Source organism: Ornithodoros turicata, chromosome 4, assembly GCF_037126465.1.
Source record: "Ornithodoros turicata isolate Travis chromosome 4, ASM3712646v1, whole genome shotgun sequence".
NCBI classification, from domain to species: domain Eukaryota; kingdom Metazoa; phylum Arthropoda; class Arachnida; order Ixodida; family Argasidae; genus Ornithodoros; species Ornithodoros turicata.
The window spans coordinates 43,902,253-43,920,320 of NC_088204.1; the positions used below are offsets into that span (position 1 = coordinate 43,902,253).

At 48.7% G+C, this 18,068-nt stretch overlaps 1 protein-coding gene across 4 annotated transcripts in view; it reads right to left on the bottom strand.

The window, feature by feature from the left end:
* LOC135391465 (glutathione hydrolase-like YwrD proenzyme) overlaps window positions 1-18,068 on the bottom strand; it is a 226,249-nt gene that overhangs the window by 114,233 nt on the left and 93,948 nt on the right. For 3 of the 4 annotated variants that reach the window (XM_064621723.1, XM_064621724.1, XM_064621722.1), the window contains one exon: window positions 9,854-10,007. The exons of the other annotated variant lie outside the window; for it this stretch is intronic. In XM_064621723.1, coding sequence (XP_064477793.1) covers window positions 9,854-10,007 — 154 coding nt within the window. The remainder of the gene's footprint in view (window positions 1-9,853; window positions 10,008-18,068) is intronic. 4 annotated transcript variants of the gene reach the window in all.

The following is an 18,068-nucleotide window of genomic DNA, read 5'->3' on the forward strand; positions in this document are numbered from 1 at the left end:
GCATCTGACCGCGACATCCAACACAGAAAGGTATCGTTACAGTTACAAAACTAAAGGGCTAAACGTCGCATTCGGTTGAACACTAGCTGCCTATGTAATTAATAAATTAATAATTTAAGTGGCGGCAAAATAGAAACGCTATCGATTTTCCTATGTCCACAAATGAACCCACGTTTATCTGTCACTCGCATTTCAAAGGAAAATGTCCGGATAAAAGAAACTCGAGAGGAGACGAGTGTTGTCAACAAAGGCTCTGTTTTTTCCGGGAGATATAGAAAATTGTCCACCGACATTCGCGTATAATTCAGCGCCTGCAAACTGATGATGTTAACTTATCCCAAAAACATTACTATACATTACTACTTAATGCATTTGTGGCGGCCAGTGGACGACGATGAAGACGTGCCTCTGCTGGCGCGCGCCACTGCGCCTGCCAGCCAGTTCTACTGGCACCGTCCTAGCGTGAGGCCACGTCCATCTGCCCGCTGGGACATTCCATCATCGCCGGTCAGGACTCAAAAAATGCCAAAAGCGTTCTCTGCTTGGCGCATTCTCAAGAGTCGCAACGCTTCTCAGTGTTGTCGGATCCGAGCAATCATCGTCAAGTGATCACTGGAAGCGACAATGTTAATGACGCCTTCATCTATGACACCAAATCGCGGCGCAGGTGTGTCCTGTTGTCCGTCCCTGTTGACATAATCCTGAACTGTGATCACGGACACCGTGTGATCACGGGACGTTCACACGGGCCGATTTTCAGCACCAACTCAGACCAACTCGAAGCAACGTCTTTGGACCAACTTCAAGACGGTACCGTCTCCACGTTCACACGTACCAACTCGTTAGCTCCGCCCACAACCAACCTTACGGCAATCGGGGTGTATGGGTTCAAGTCCCACCGCTGGTGACTTTTTTTTAGCTGTCATTAATCAAAACGAAGTCATTTTATTTCGCCAGAAGGTCACCAGTATCTCAAAAAATGCCTATTGATATGTTTATATGGCGCTAGCAACCAAAAAAAAAAATTTAAATTATCATGTACCCCTGTAGGATTTGAACCCATGCCAGGCAGTACGACAGGAACGAAATCGCTTGACGCCCTCGAGGGTCACGTGGCAATGCTCGTCGCGTTGATTGGTTAGACCACCACCAACTCTCCGAAGTTATCGCTCGGCGACCGATTCCCACCAACTCGAGTTGGTCATGGTCGGTGATGTCGGCCGACTGCCACCAACTCCAAAGTTGGTCCGAGTTGGTGCAGAAAGTTGGCCCGTGTGAACGCCCGCTTAAAGGTAAGTGCTCAAAGCTAAACTGTCCACTGCTGCCAAACTTAGTTTTCGCATCACAGAATTCATCTCTGCAAATGAGCAGTTTTCATCCCTAATTCAATAATCTGCAGTGGACTGGACCGGTTATTGTGTGGTACATGGGTATAGAAAAGGTGTTCCTTGGGATTGTTTCCCTCGCTCACAGCCGTTCCGATGGGGGGCGGCGAGAGGGGCAGCCGCCCCCAGCGCCCTCGCCAGAGAGGGCGCCGAACGGCAAGCCCTGGCAGGTTTGTTGGGCAGTACAAAGCGGGAATGAAGAGAATTTGGATGTACGGTCTCAGTAGCGCAAACGAGCGTTTTCTTTTCTTTCTTTACAAAGCTTCTGACGACAGTGAGAGAGGGGGAGGGGCGCTTCACATTTACCCTGCCCCGGGCGCAAACTCTCCTCGCGACCGCTCTGCCCCCTCTTGACGAAATGTATGTTGCCCACTGTCTCTACTGAGCACAGGATAAGGGGATGTGGCTGTTGGACATTTTTCTCAGGGGTTCCTGAAAATCTTTGTCCAGATCCGAGAACTGGTGCCTGGATAAATGAAGACAATTTGCATGGAGTCGATCCTTCTTGTGTTTTGTCCTGATAGCACGAGATCTGGATAGGTGAAACCCACTTAAACAGGAGTCGACTGTATACGCACTGTATACGACGTCCAGAGGCTTTGTGTGTTGGCTGCACCAATCAGGTTTTGTCGCGCGCGAATGCATTGCCGGTTGTCAGGCACCGCTGGGAGGGGTACTTTTCGCAAATCTATGCTGTGCGGTTGTCCAAAGATGTAACTAGATCGTTTCCACTGAGCAAAGTCCTCTTACAAAGCGACGGTGTATATTCTATAGAAACGAACGAACATGACAACGATGCGGCAGCATTTCAAAACCTTTCGCAAAAGTACACAACATTGAGTTTATCCTGTAAACTTTCACATTTGCCACAGATCGGAGAACGTACACTGCAGCGGCGACAGATTAAATAGGTGTCATCAAAAAGTTCCGAGACTACTTCTGTAGCACGATGAGAGATGGCACCACGTGGAAGAGCGCGCTTTCAGTATGGACTGCAAACTGGAGCAGAGAGCAAACATTAAATTCTGCGTCAAACACGGCAAATCTGCAACTCAGACATTTGAGATGATCCAGCAGGCATATGGCAATGAGTCTCATAAGGTGTTTTGAGTGGCACTCGCGCTTCAAGAGAAGTAGAACATCGTTAGAAGAAGACGAGGGACCATGCATGCCATTCACTGCACAACCCCACAAAATATCGATGTGATAAGGGAACTTGTGCATGAGGACCGTAGAAGAACCATTCAGGACATTGCTGACATCGTCGATGTGTCATGTGCCACTGTGCAGGGAATCCTCACATTTCTTTAGGCATTGCGGGAAAGTTTGTGCTGAGGATTCTGACCACCGAGCGGAAGGAGCATCGTGTTCAACTCTGTAGCGACCTTCGTGAGCAGGTTTTGAACGACCCAGTATTCATGTTGACGGTCATCACAGGGGAGGGGATGAGACATGGGTATACGCAGGGGCGGATGTAGGGGGAAGGGTGTCCGGATGCCCCCTCAATTTCTGTCGTTACATAGAATTACACGTGACCTTGGCAGTGCAACAGCATGTTGTCCGAGGTCGAACCGCCCCTCAGAAAAATCCTAGATGCGCCTCTGGGTATACGGTTATGATCCGGAGACCAAGCAGCAGTCTTCGCAGTGGAACAGCCTAGCATCCCCAAGACTAAACAAGGCGAAGCAAGTCAGGAGGGAGACCAAGTGCGTGGTATATACAGGATGCGTCACGTAAGACTGACCAGAATTTTTATAAGAAATCTATGAGAGAAGCATAGATGTTGTTTTTGCGGTTGAGGCGAACATCCACTCGAAGAAAGTGTGCAACTATAAGATGACTAATTATCTAAAATTCATTAATTTTTATTAGTGGATTTCAGGCAAAAGCGAGATGGCAGTTTGAGAGACTATCCTAGTGGCAGGCCATTTCACGTCTAACAAATCGTGAAACACGTACGTGCGTTAAAATATCCATAATCTAATTCTGATATGCAAAGGAGCCGAAACCGCGGCGACCGGGAACGCGGGGAGCACAGCACTCAGAGGCCCACGTGATTTGGAGCGGTGGAGATAATTTGAGTAGGTGTCGCTTAGTTGGCCAGAAAAACCGCTTTCCGGCCCACACAAGCCTCCGTCAGCGTGAGTGATGCGCTCCTCAGGTGTGCCTTTTCGGTTTCGGCTCATTTGCATACCGAAATTCGGGGATGGATATTTCAGCGCACATGCGTGTTTCAGGATTTCTTAAACGTGTAATGGTGTTCAACGAGGATAGTCTCCCAGTCTGCTATCTCGCTTTTGCCTGAAATTCCCTAATTAAAATTTTAATTAATTAATTTCAGGTAATCTGTCATCTATTAGTTACATGCTATCTTCCAAGGATATCCGCTCGGCCGTAGAACTCAACTGCAAAAGAACATATCTGCTGCTCTCATAGCTTCTTTATAAAAATTTTGGCCAGTCTTACGTGACGTACCCTGTATAGTCCTATATATTCGAGTAGTTGTCCTATACCTATCCTATACCTTTGTCCTATACCTTCTCATGTGTTTGATGAAGCACATTCGGCGTAAGAGGCCTGAGTTGTAGCTCGCGTTCAATCGGATGCTCCATCACGACAATGTACCCGCTTACACACCATTGAAAACTCGGTAGTTTTTTGGGTCGCAGCAGAATAATCATCATTCCTCACCTTCCCTACTAGCCGGAATTGACCCCATGCTACTTCTTCCTCTTCCCAGCGATGAAGCTTAGGCTGAAGGATCGCCGTTTGGACCATGAACGAGATCCAGAATCTCAGAAAGTGTTGGACATGCTCCGAGGACAGTACTTCCAGGGAATGTTCCGAAAGTGGGAAAAACGCTGTGGGTGGTGCATCAGTGCACAAAGAAACTTCTTTGAGGGTGATAATAGCCACACTTTGATACCGCTATACGTGAGAGTATCGCAAGAAATACCTCACTGCACCCATCCCATGCTATGGTCCGTACGCAAGAACAGTCCGCAGTTTTATTTGAAGCGGAATTTTTTACGTCGTAATGTATGTCAGCTTCAGTAATTCTTCGTAGACGTAGTAGAAGGTGCACGATCGAGTGTCTTGTTTACACACACGGATGGAAAGTAAGTAGCAAAAAAAACACTCATTGCTCAAGCCTCTTTGACAAGATTGCATCGGCGCCTGAGGGCAATACACCATTGCCGAAGACCGCACCGACTGTTGCAAAACTTTCGTACTGGCTTCAGGTCACTGGGTGAGGGGGAACGATGTTGGGGGAAGGTCCGGTCAGTCTGCTCGAGGGTAGCGGCTCGGTGCACCCAGGAAGAGAAAAGAGGGAGGGGAGGAATGATGGTGGCACGGGAAAAGGTTACATCCCATTTCGCCTATTCCTATTTCGCCTAATTCGGATTATCGGATTTAAAACGCGGGAGGGGTGACAGGCGTTAGGCGAAATAGGACTGCCGTGCAATCTCATAAGGCGAAATGGGACTGCCGGCAAGTGGGCGTTACTTACACGCCCCGCCCCGATGGTGACGTCTGCAAGAAATGAATGAGCTCGTCCGACAACAAACTTACACGTTGTCCAAAACAAGGACACTTTACCTTTGCAAATGAAGGTGTTCCCGATACCACTAATAATAAAATTAGTAGATTAATATTGAGTAAAACCTTTTCGTTGATTCATGAATGGATGGATGAATGTTTAACGTAAAAAATGGATACGTTCCCCTACAGACTGGACACGAAAATGGACCCATGCAAAATCACTAGCACGGTCGCAGGTCTTTCGTGCGACTCAGGAAATTGGAGTTGGAATGAAAAAAAAGAGCAGATTTTTGCTCACTCGATAAAAAGAAAAAAGCTGGACTCGTGAAAAGAATGGAGGGAAGACGATGGCATGGCGAAGGGCAACCCAGGAGGCGGACGACGAACGATACATGGCACCACAGGATGAACGCGATGGCCCAACGCAGCCATGTGAATTTGTATAAAATGGTTCAACTTCTTCAGAAGGACCAGCAGATAAATGAGAAACAGCAGGCAATGCTTACTTCCGGCCACATGCCTACACGTAGGAGGAGGGCCTACGGCGTCATCAATGAAAAACTAGATGTTTGAACTACAACTTCAGAATGGCGAACGGTACATCCTGTCATACCTCAATGCAGTGGGACATCTAATGCATATTGAACAGAGCGGCAAATTTTGAAATAATTTGACGTGCTGAAAAGAAAGCTGCCTTTTTCATTTTAAAAAACTTGCAAATAAAACGATATTTTCACTCTTGCACGGGTTATATTTTTGAGCGAACAGATTAGGGAACAAATCCTGGGGAATATGAGTACAGACCTCATTGCATTAGCACACATATACGAAATATAACAGGTTTAACTGGTTTATGTCAACCACACGATTAACACGACCTTGAATAGAACTAGCAAAGGGATAAAGTTGTTATACGTAATTATCTTTGACTTCCCCATATAGAATAACCAATTTCTCACATTGACTTTTCAGGAAGGACTCGAAAAATGCATCAATTCGACGCTATGCTTGAATAAAACCAACACGGTTGTAAAGTTACGTGAAGATGCGAATATGACGTTTGGCAGCACGCCTTCATTCCTCACGTGACACGGATCAGCAGGCGAAGTGGGACTGTCTCCAACATACATTAGGCCAAATGGGACCCCCTGCAGTTCGAGGTCGGTGAACCTGCTAAGGGATGAAACGATGAAAGATGGCGATGGGATGGCGAGATAATCCGCTAAAAAGCATTAGGCGAAATGGGAAGACAAGCGGGAAAATGTTGAACTTCGTGCAGTTATGATGTTCCTGCTCATGCAAAAAAAAGAAGAAAGAAACTCCAAGGGAACTGGAGGAGTGCATGATGCAAAGATTGCATGACGAGTGCCCGTCATATACTCAACCGCGAAGAAGTAGTGTGCCAACTTTCACAGTGGGGATTTTGAGACCAAAGACACCAGAAGATCAGGGAGACCTCCAACGGCGTTAACACCCCAGATTGTTGACAGTGTCCACTACCCCATTTTGGCATGTCGGCGAATCCCGGCTAAAACAGTAGCTGTGCATATCTGGAGAATGCATTGAGATTGGGTATGTGAAAGCTTGTAGCCAAGTAGGGGGCGGGGGTCCCAAAACGTTTGAGAAACAACACCGAATGGATGCCTCCAAGTTGATTTTGTAGCATTTTGAGCATTCTAGTGACACTTTTCTTGAGCAACTTGTTACATATGATGAAATACGGTTGCATCACTATGATTCTGAGACCATACACCAGTCCTCGGAAAGGCAGCACTCGGGTTCCCCAAGGCCGAAGAAATTCAAGACTCAACGATCAGCGGGAAAGGTCGTGGCCACGGTTTTCTGGGACAGGATAGGTGTTTTGATGAGGGCTCATCAGAAGGGTGAAACACCTATAGCCAGTGACAACATAAGTCATACACTTGACCTCGCCCCCACAAAAGAATCGCTCCGCGCGCGCGGATGTAGTGCGGCGTGGCCAAGTGGGAACTAGGGAGGAGAGAGAGAGAGCCGGGACTACATCGCGAAGCGGGGGCTTCGTGCAAAGGTTGGTAGCCAGGAGCCTTCCACGCATGAGTGGGTGGTCCCACCTGTAGGACTTAAGTTGCTCTGCAGGATAAAGCAGTCTTTGGGAGAAAAACGGCACGGGAAGCTATGGGAAGGCGTTCTCCTTTGGCAAGAGAATGCACAGGCTCACAAAGCAGGCAAGACAATGCAGCTGGTTCTGAAAGACTTGCGATTTGAATGCATTGAAAATCCGTCGTACTCGCCGGATCTTGTCCCTTCGGGCATTTTTTATGTATTTTTTCTTGCTTTTTTTTCGAACCTGAAGAAAAAGTTTGAAACGAAAGATGTTACGGAGGTCTCGGAGGTGATAGAAGCAGCCGAAGCCTATTTTGGGGGAACAGACGTCGAATTTCTTTCTTTGGCTAAAGTATCTTCAAGAACTGTGCGTCAGGTTCGTTTTACTTCGAAGTGAGTATGTTGAATTGTAAAAAAAAACATTTGACTAGTTCGCGTTCTTCTTTGTGTGGCTGAGAAATTTTCAGCACCTCTTCGCACGGCATGTTGAAAAGATATGTAAATTATCGTCCAGCGCCTGGAGAAAGGAAACACAGGAGCGGCCTCTCCGACAGTTTTCTATCGGGACGAGCATAACCGCCTTCGCATTGCATTCTGGTATGATCCTGTCTACCACGTGACCGCTCACGTGACCCTCCAGACAGCACGGCGCCACCAAAGCAGACGACGCGAGCTGTAATTGTGTTACAGTTCAGATGCAAGTAGTATGTCGAACACGTGCTTGCACTTATAGAATAGAATATGAATAGAAAGAAAAAAATGGAAACGTAGGTCGCACCAGCTGTTCCAGGACGCTAGACGTGCGGAAGCACTGGATGAATTATAAGATTATATAAGCACGTATCTCCTTGAGGTAGGTCGTCAGTGCACACAGCACAGGTTGCTGGTGCTGCCTTGGCCAGCTCACCAGTACCTTCTCAACACTAAATGGTCGGTTATCAAGTTTCGCAAGGGCGTTCTTCAGTGATCGCCGACTAGAGTTGAAGCGTCGGCAGGTGACCAGCACGTGCTCCGTGTACTCCACAGTTCCGCAAGTTGAACAGTTCGGCGATCCAACGACATCTTATGAAGGAATGCTGCTGCGAACGGGACGCTGAGTCGCAGACGGTGGATGACGGACTCTAACGGGCTTGGCATCTTCGATGGGAGGCAGTAGGTGCAGTTGAGGTCGATTCGCGCGAGGAACGAGTGATTCAGGACGTCGCCTGTCCACATGGTTTTAGAGAGGCGATTGCGCAAGGTGGCCAGCAAGTACTTCGCATCGGATTGCGTGAAGTAGATTTTATGGGTAGTTCTTTTATGGTGAGGAATTCGAGCAGCCTGGTCCGCCTTCTCATTTCCACTGATACCGCAGTGCCCTGGGATGCACTGGATGATGATGTTGTGACCCTTTGTGTCGGCAGAGTTGTATGCTGCGATAACACTGTAGACGACCGGCGCAAGTGAGGATGTCGTCGAACCTTGCATTGCTTTGAGGCCAGATTTTGAATCAGAGAAAATAACCCATGATGCTGGGGTTTCCTTTGACGCTATGTGTAAGAGAGCTGCCTCGCTGACGTAGAGCTCTGCCGCAGTTGAGGACGTCCTGTGAGACAGACGTATCACACGGTGCTCTCCCGATGACGGAATGACGACCGCGCATGTCGACGACTCTTGCGATGTGGACGCATCTGTAAACCCTGCTGGAGTTCGGAGTACTGGGCAACCACATCCCATGCAAGCTGTATTACAACATGCCCTGGAGTATCCTTCTTTGACTTGAGGCCTGGCACCTCTGGTGACACTGGAAGGAGTTTCAGCGTCCAGGAGGGAATGGGAGCTGCAGGCAGAGGCTTGAACGGAGGTATTTCTTGGAAGTAAGGCGCCAGAGCTTGGTGAATGCTCGACCTTGTTCCCGTTCGGATCCAGCGGGCCAACGGGTGTTTACATGTCGAGACATCAAACGGGTATAATGTCTGAGCGATACGATTACTCGCAAAACAGATATAGGTGGCTCTCTAGCTTCAGCAAGAGCAGCGCGGTTGGAGGTTGCCCGCGGGACGCCTAGGCTTGCACTTATATTTCTGTATGTTCGGATGTTTACTCTTCTATTAGAAGGCCAGTCACAGTGTGCAGAACGCAAAAGGAGTATGCGTGACCGAAACCGTCGCGTGTGGTAATGGTGACTTCCAACGTATGTACGTTTCTTGATTAAGTGGTAAAGAATGCTGTACCCAGAACAGCATTAATCACATTTGTACACCAATAGAGGATATAAAATGAATCTGCTGCACAGTGGCAGGTCTCAGACGAACGATTCAAAATGACTAAAACACACATAGGCGAGTCAAACAAGTGATCGTGTACTTATGAATAAAACGTGTTCCCATGACAGAGCTGCTTTCCGTTCAACGAGAGCCGCAGCCAGGACAGGAACACATTACCATGCGTCGTTTCTATGATGGTCCTCACATTTTCGCAATAAATTACTTTCAAAAAGCAGAAACACACGGAGAGCAGCGCGAGAAACAAAGCCTTGCAAAACAGAAGCTTTAGAGAGGATCACGTGGTGGACAGCACGCAATGGCGATATTGACTCGAGCGACCGCTAGAGGGTGGCTACGTTAGTCTGGAGGGAAGAGGCGCTGCTTGCGTTTCCTTCCTTTATGGTCAATTCACATCATGACATTTTCATTAATAAGTATTCCTGCAGCAGGATTGCTTCTTTGAATTAGTAGGTCCGGATGTCAGCACTGCCTTAACAAGCCGCCTTTGAGTGAATCAACGAATAGTCCTATTCTGGTGTTTAATTTCGGTGTTTGCAAAATAAACATGAATAGACCCAATGCTTAGGATGCACGTACCTCCCGTTAATGCACTTGACACGCTTCTGGGAACCATCGTAAAAAAGGCAGAAGCAGTCACCTCCGATGCCTGTGGCATATGGCTGGATAACCTGCAGAACTGCAACTCCGGCTATGGCTGCATCCACGGCATTGCCGCCCTTCCGAAGGATTTCTGCACAAAGCCAGACTTTTCTAGCGACACGAACCTTCTAAAATAGAACAAGTGTGGGTTACTATTTCATTTCCATTCCATATCTGGCTAATTCTATTTGTTTTACTGCGTCCTTAATGTTGAGTTTTGCGAACTGGAGACCATCTTTTAATAGCATGCAATACAATGCAATCGTAATATCCTACAACAACAACAACAAATAAATTAATGATAGTGAATGGGGAAATTCGCCACATAAGGTGCGGCCCACTACCCCAAGGCACAATGGGCAGGATCAGATGTGTCCTGATGATGAGGTGATGAACGATGCTAAATAGGGTCGATAGTCAGGAGAATGAGTAAGACATCAGAACGATAGGCAAAACCACAGCACACAAAAACACACACACAGCACACAGGTATCGCAGGCACATCATAGGGTAGAGAGGAGACCAGTGTCCCGGATAAAAATCTTGAAATACTCAAGAGCTTGGCGATGGTCGATCTGGTTAGTCCAAGGGCCGGGAATGGTTGCCAATGTGAATGGTGCGGCCATGATCGGCTGCAGGCGACACTGTAGAGCTGCTCTTTGGGAGGTGTAAAGATGGCAGTTGAGGAGCACATGCTTGGTATCCGCCAACATAGCACAGCGAGAGCAGAGCATGGAGTCGGAGCAGCCGATCAGATGCTTGAAATGGGGGGGGGAATGCAACCCCGAGACGAAGCCTGTGTATCAGCGACGCAAAATGGCGAGGCACACGAGAAGGCATGGTGAAGGTAAAGTCAGGGTCCACTTCACGCATCAAAACTCTCGACGGAACGTCCCAAGACCATTGCGCGTGTGCGAGAGGCCTCACCACATCATTTAGGAAGGTTCGCCTGTCGCCTTTGGGGAGGGTAATCCGCACGCTTGATCGGGAATGATACGCAGCTGCTGCAGCCTCGTCAGCCTCCTCATTGCCGCGGATGCCGCAGTGTGCAGGAACCCACTGGAAGTGGAGAGAGTGCAGGGTGATCTCAAGACGGCTTAGTTCCTCCAGTATGTCCACAACCACAGGCGCAAGTGATCCACGAATACCCATATTCGCTATACACTGGAGAGCTGCCTTGGAGTCGCAGTATATCACCCAACTGCTTATAGTGGCGGATGGAATGTGCTTGAGGAACAAAATGCATGCAACTCTGCAGACGTGGATGAGGTGCGGTACGAGAGACGGTATGCGTGGCACGACGACATAGTCGGAATTGTAAAGGCAGCGGTGGGGCAGTGTAAGTTGGTCGACCCATCTGTGAATACTGCAGTGTGCGAAGGGTAACGGCACTGCATCATGTCTAGCGGAAGTTGTTTCAACACAAGTGCAGCAACGTGATCCCTCGTGCTTTTGAGCCCAGGAATGGTAGTAGAGATCGAAGGTATCGAAAAGATCGACGGAGGGGACCTGGGGACGACTGATCTGCCAACAAAAGCCGGTAGCAACGGCTTTACAGCAGCGAAGCAGCGAGAAATGTTGCTCTGCCTCCGCCTTTTGAGTTTCGAAACCGAAGGGTGACGACTGTGTTCCGCGACGAGGCGTAGATAATGGCGCACAGTTTCTCTGAGATGTAAGGCCTCTACTGACAGCTCGCGGGCCTCTGCCACCACCATGCGAATTTCAGCGGCGCGGGGTACACCGAGGCAGATCCTCAAGCTTCTGGCCAACATACACCGAAGCCTCTGTTCAGAAGTTTTTGATTGCCGTGTAAGACCGGGAGGCTGTACAGAATGGTTCCCCGAACCAATGCCCCATGAATCGATAGGAGCGCTTCCTGATCAATCTCCCATGCAGCGCCAGCGAAGTGAGAAATAACATTGGTCCAGCGTTTAACTTTCGCTTCCAGGTACCTGATATGGGCACTCCACGAGAGATTTGCATCCAAGAATTTATGGCACTTCACTTGGCTGAGTGTATTATTGCCTAGCGAAAGAGGGAAGGCGCTCATGCTTTTCCGCGTGAACGGGAGCACAACTGTCTTCTCAGCCGAGATGTCCATGCCAGCCTTGGTGAAGTAATCCTGAACAGCATCCAACGAGTTTTAAAGGCGGCGTTGAATCGCTGGCCTTGATTTACCGGTGGTCCAAACGCACACATCATCTGCATATACAGAGAGCTGAGCTTTGCGATGAACGCAACGCTTGCTATCCGCCATAACCAAACTGAAGAGGATAGGACTTAATACACTTCCTTGAGGAACGCCTTTGGTCAAAACTGTTTTTTGCGTGTCACCGTCCCGAGTGCAGACTGTGATAGCTGGAAGTCTAAAGAATACCAACATTAGACCTTGGGTTCCTGTTGGAGCAGTGTTTAATGTGCGACTGCCGCGGTCAGCTGAGAAACAGCTGATTGCCAGCTGATGAATGCAGCACGTCACGCGGCTCGTTGTTCATCTTCCGTAACGTCGTCGTCATCCACTACATCCCTCCCTCCTAACGTTGTGAATTTGAAGCGTGCGGGAGATCTCCGACGACGCACAGGATATCTTCTGGTAGGGACAGGGGGGCGACGATCAGGAGACGCCATGGACGACGACGCAGGGAGGTCATCGTGAGGAAGTATCTCAGTTGGGTGCCGGGAGCTGAAGGCAAGACCCACTGGGAGATCTAATCGACCAGTTGGACGGGTTGTGCTCTCGACATCAGCATTTGGCACATCGTCCGCAGAGATTCTTCTCTTCAAGTGATCGGCGTGAACACGGCGGCGCTTCTTACCTTCCACGTCCACGTCGTATATAACATTACCTATGCGTCCCAAGACGACGCCCTTGATCCAGTGATGTTTTTGAGTTGGATCCTTTACCCAGACCTTTTCCATGACTTGGAAATTCCTGGTAGACTTGTTCTGTGTGAGTGGCATGACGACATCGCCACTTTCGCGCCGGGATGGTCGGACCAGGTCTAGAGTCATCCTGAAGAGTCTCTTGTTTAGCAGCTCGCAGGGTGACTTGCCGGTCGACACATGTGGGGTAGCTCTGTATTTCGCGAGAAACGTTCCAACAGGCTCCTCCTCCTTCCCAGCTTGAGCACGACGTAAGGCTTGCTTCAGGGACCTTACGAAGTTTTCAGCTTGTCCGTTGGACTTGGGGTGATAGGGTGGTGTGAGAATGTGACGGATTCCCCGTAGCTCCAAGAAGGATTTGAAATCAGCACTGGTGAACTGTGGGCCATTATCGGTCACCAACTGCTCAGGGGTACCCTGCCGCAGGAAGATTTCTTGGAAGGCCCTCAAGGTGTCAGTCACAGTCTGACGGCGTACTTGGACAACTTCCGGCCACTTGCTATGAGCATCTATAACCACTAGAAAGTGTTTCTTGTCGTACTCCGCAAAATCGGCATGCAGTCTCGTCCAAGGATGTTCTGGGCGTTCCCAACGGTGTAGAGGGACTGGTTGAATGTCCTCTGCGGTTGAGGCACAAGATTCACAACTTTTGACTTTGGCTGCGATGTCGTTGTCCAATCCAGGCCACCAAACATACGATCTAGCGAGCATCTTCATTTTGGTGAGTCCTAGATGCCCTTCGTGCAGCACATCCAAGATACTCTTGCGGTACTTCGGTGGAATGACCGTACGCATTCCCAGTAAAATGCAGCCGTGAGAAATCGACAGCTCACTTTCACGGTGTAAGTAAGCACGACGTTCCGGCTTGTCTTCCCCAGCAGAACGACCTTCTAGTAAGTGATGGGAGAGTTGGGCAAACACCGGGTCCTTTGCCGTCTCTTCTGCGATAGCAGACGCCGTTACAGGAAGCATCGAAATCGCTTCTGTCGAAAGAAGGTTAACATCTTCCACGTTTGCTATGTTGTCAGTCGCTATTGCACGGTCGAAATCATCATCCGGCCCCTGTGCAAGTCTCGACAACCCGTCGGCGTTTCCCATCTGATGAGTTGGCTTATACTGTATGTCGTATGTATAGCCAATCATAATCAATGCCCACCGTTGCAATCTATTAGCTGCAGTGACTGGTATGCCTTTCTTTGGACCGAAAATTGTAGTGAGAGGTTTATGATCCGTATATAGCGTAAACCGTCGTCCCCAGAGATACTTATGGAACTTTTTCAGTCCAAAAATGATGGCTAACGCTTCCTTCTCGATTTGAGCATAATTCCTCTCGGCTGATGATAATGTCTTCGAGGCATGGGCTATCGGCCGCTCCTTTCCGTCGATCTTATGATAAATAACCGCGCCAACTCCTTCTGAAGAGGCGTCCGCTGCCAAATAGATTGGTTTGCGCGGGTCAAAATGGGTTAGAGCGTCGATAGACGTTAGTTTCTGTTTGAGGCCGTCGAAAGCGTCTACGCAGTCCTCAGACCAGCACCAAGGCATGTTCTTACGAAGTAACCTATTTAGCGGTGATGACAAGTCTGCCAATCCTGGTATAAACTTGCTGTAGTGTTGGACCATGCCAAGAAACGCTCGCAATTCGGATACATTCGTTGGCTCAGGCATGTTCAACACGGCGGCAGTCGCACATTAAACACTGCTCCAACAGGAACCCAAGGTCTAATGTTGGTATTCTTTAGACTTCCAGCTATCACAGTGGCGACGAGATGACTACGTTGGACGCAGCAGCAGAAGGCCAGTTCCAAGGAAGAGAATCGGCTACGCATCGATTTCATGGACCGGGGACCTTCGACCCTACAACGGAAGACTGGAAGCTATATAAGATAAGGTTTCAAGCTTCATTGGATGTAGCCAGAATTGCGACGGATACCGACAAGAGGAACTTGTTCATAACGTCGCTAGGACCTGACACTTTCAAGCTACTGTACTCGCTGGTTCAGCCGAGGGACGTCACGGAAGTCTCGTTTGTGGACCTCATCAAAAAACTAGATGAATTCTACGCGCCGAAACGCTTTAAAGAGTTCGAAAGAGCAAGGCTTTTCTCAGCAAAGCAGGCGGAAACGGAATCGGTGGCACAATTTTTGACGAGGTTACGTGCAATTATCTCGAACTGTGAGTACGAGTCTGAGACAGACATTCGAGCTTCGTCGTTGTTGACGGCATTTATCGTCGGTCTCCGGGACCAGAGACTCAGGGCAAGGTTAGTTCTTGAGAAGGGTCTTACCATAGATGGTGCCCTGAAGCTGTCGGAAAGCATACTTTCTGCTGAACAGGAGTCGCGACTGCTGGAAGAAGGAACCGCATCGAGCAGTTCATCCGTTGCTAAAGTGCAAGATAAAAGCAAGGACTCTAAACCAGTTAGGTGTTTTCGATGTGGTAACTTCAATCACGCTGAAAGCGCGTGTCGATTTCGACAGGAAGAGTGTCGTTTGTGCAAGAAGAAAGGTCATATCGCTAAAATGTGCAAGAACAACCCCAGGATGAAAAAGGGGAAAATCAAAGCTGTCACGGATATATTTCTCGCGGAAGAGAGAGACGGCAAGTTTGTGCTTTGCACGATTTTAGGACAGGACGTTCAACTGCAAGTTGATACCGGATCTAGACATACACTTCTAAATCACCAGTCATGGATAAAGCTTGGGAAGCCGAAGCTTAGTCCACCTTCGTATAGCTTGCAAGGTTTCAACAAAAATCCAATTGCTCTCAAGGGTCAAGGGCAGGTAGAAGTTGCATACCAAGGTCGAACCCATCACCTGGAGATTGTGGTTACTGAGTCTCTCCACAGAAATCTTGGCAGAGAACGGATTGAGAAGTTGGGAGTTGATCTTAACAAGCTGTTAGTGGGAGCTCTGGATAACGTACCCTCTTCTCTGACTAATACCTTAGAGACTCATAGGGAATTGTTCAAGAAAGGTCTCGGCAGATGCCAAAAGGTCAAAGTGCACGTTCAACTCAAAGATGGCGCGTCCCCGAAGTTTTTCAAACCAAGGCCCATTCCGTTCGCATTACGTTCCTTGGTTGAAAACGACTTGGAGAGACAGTGCAAAAATGGAGTTCTGACGCCGGTAGATTATTCAGATTGGGCGACACCAATTGTAGTTGTACCTAAACCTAACGGCGCAGTGCGCGTTTGTGGCGATTTTAGTGTATCGATAAACCCCCAACTGGATATCACACAGTATCTGCTCCCGAGACCAGAAGAACTTTTCGCTAAGCTCAATGGAGGCCAAAAGTTTTCAAAACTCGATCTTTCGGAAGCCTACCTACAAATGGAGCTAGACGCAGAAGCGAAGAAGCTACTAGCCATCAATACACATAAGGGCTTATTTCAGTTTAACCGAATGCCTTTCGGGATCGCTTCGGCACCGGCAATCTTTCAACGCACCATGGAGCAAGTGACAGCAGGGATAGATCATGTAGCCTGCTATCTAGACGACATTATTGTGACGGGCTGCGATGATGACGAACATAACAAAAATCTCGAAGCTGTGTTCAAAAGGCTCAAGGAATATGGTTTTGTATTGAAAGAGGAAAAGTGTGCCTTCCTGAAAGATCAAGTGGAGTACCTTGGACAGGTTGTGTCAGCAAAAGGCTTCTTCCCTTCTCCGAAGAAAGTTTCTGCGGTGTTGAACATGCCTGAGCCAACGAATGTATCCGAATTGCGAGCGTTTCTTGGCATGGTCCAACACTACAGCAAGTTTATACCAGGATTGGCAGACTTGTCATCACCGCTAAATAAGTTACTTCGTAAGAACATGCCTTGGTGCTGGTCTGAGGACTGCGTAGACGCTTTCGACGGCCTCAAACAGAAACTAACGTCTATCGACGCTCTAACCCATTTTGACCCGCGCAAACCAATCTATTTGGCAGCGGACGCCTCTTCAGAGGGAGTTGGCGCGGTTATTTATCATAAGATCGACGGAAAGGAGCGGCCGATAGCCCATGCCTCGAAGACATTATCATCAGCCGAGAGGAATTATGCTCAAATCGAGAAGGAAACGTTAGCCATCATTTTTGGACTGAAAAAGTTCCATCAGTATCTCTGGGGACGACGGTTTACGCTATATACGGATCATAAACCTCTCACTACAATTTTCGGTCCAAAGAAAGGCATACCAGTCACTGCAGCTAATAGATTGCAACGGTGGGCATTGATTATGATTGGCTATACATACGACATACAGTATAAGCCAACTCATCAGATGGGAAACGCCGACGGGTTGTCGAGACTTGCACAGGGGCCGGATGATGATTTCGACCGTGCAATAGCGACTGACAACATAGCAAACGTGGAAGATGTTAACCTTCTTTCGACAGAAGCGATTTCGATGCTTCCTGTAACGGCGTCTTCTATCGCAGAAGAGACGGCAAAGGACCCGGTGTTTGCCCAACTCTCCCATCACTTACTAGAAGGTCGTTCTGCTGGGGAAGACAAGCCGGAACTTCGTGCTTACTTACACCGTGAAAGTGAGCTGTCGATTTCTCACGGCTGCATTTTACTGGGAATGCGTAGGGTCATTCCTCCGAAGTACCACAAGAGTATCTTGGATGTGCTGCACGAAGGGCATCTAGGACTCACCAAAATGAAGATGCTCGCTAGATCGTATGTTTGGTGGCCTGGATTGGACAACGACATCGCAGCCAAAGTCAAAAGTTGTGAATCTTGTGCCTCAACCGCAGATGACATTCAACCAGTCCCTCTACACCGTTGGGAACGCCCAGAACATCCTTGGACGAGACTGCATGCCGATTTTGCGGAGTACGACAAGAAACACTTTCTAGTGGTTATAGATGCTCATAGCAAGTGGCCGGAAGTTGTCCAAGTACGCCGTCAGACTGTGACTGACACCTTGAAGGCCTTCCAAGAAATCTTCCTGCGGCAGGGTACCCCTGAGCAGTTGGTGACCGATAATGGCCCACAGTTCACCAGTGCTGATTTCAAATCCTTCTTGGAGCTACGGGGAATCCGTCACATTCTCACACCACCCTATCACCCCAAGTCCAACGGACAAGCTGAAAACTTCGTAAGGTCCCTGAAGCAAGCTTTACGTCGTGCTCAAGCTGGGAAGGAGGAGGAGCCTGTTGGAACGTTTCTCGCGAAATACAGAGCTACCCCACATGTGTCGACCGGCAAGTCACCCTGCGAGCTGCTAAACAAGAGACTCTTCAGGATGACTCTAGACCTGGTCCGACCATCCCGGCGCGA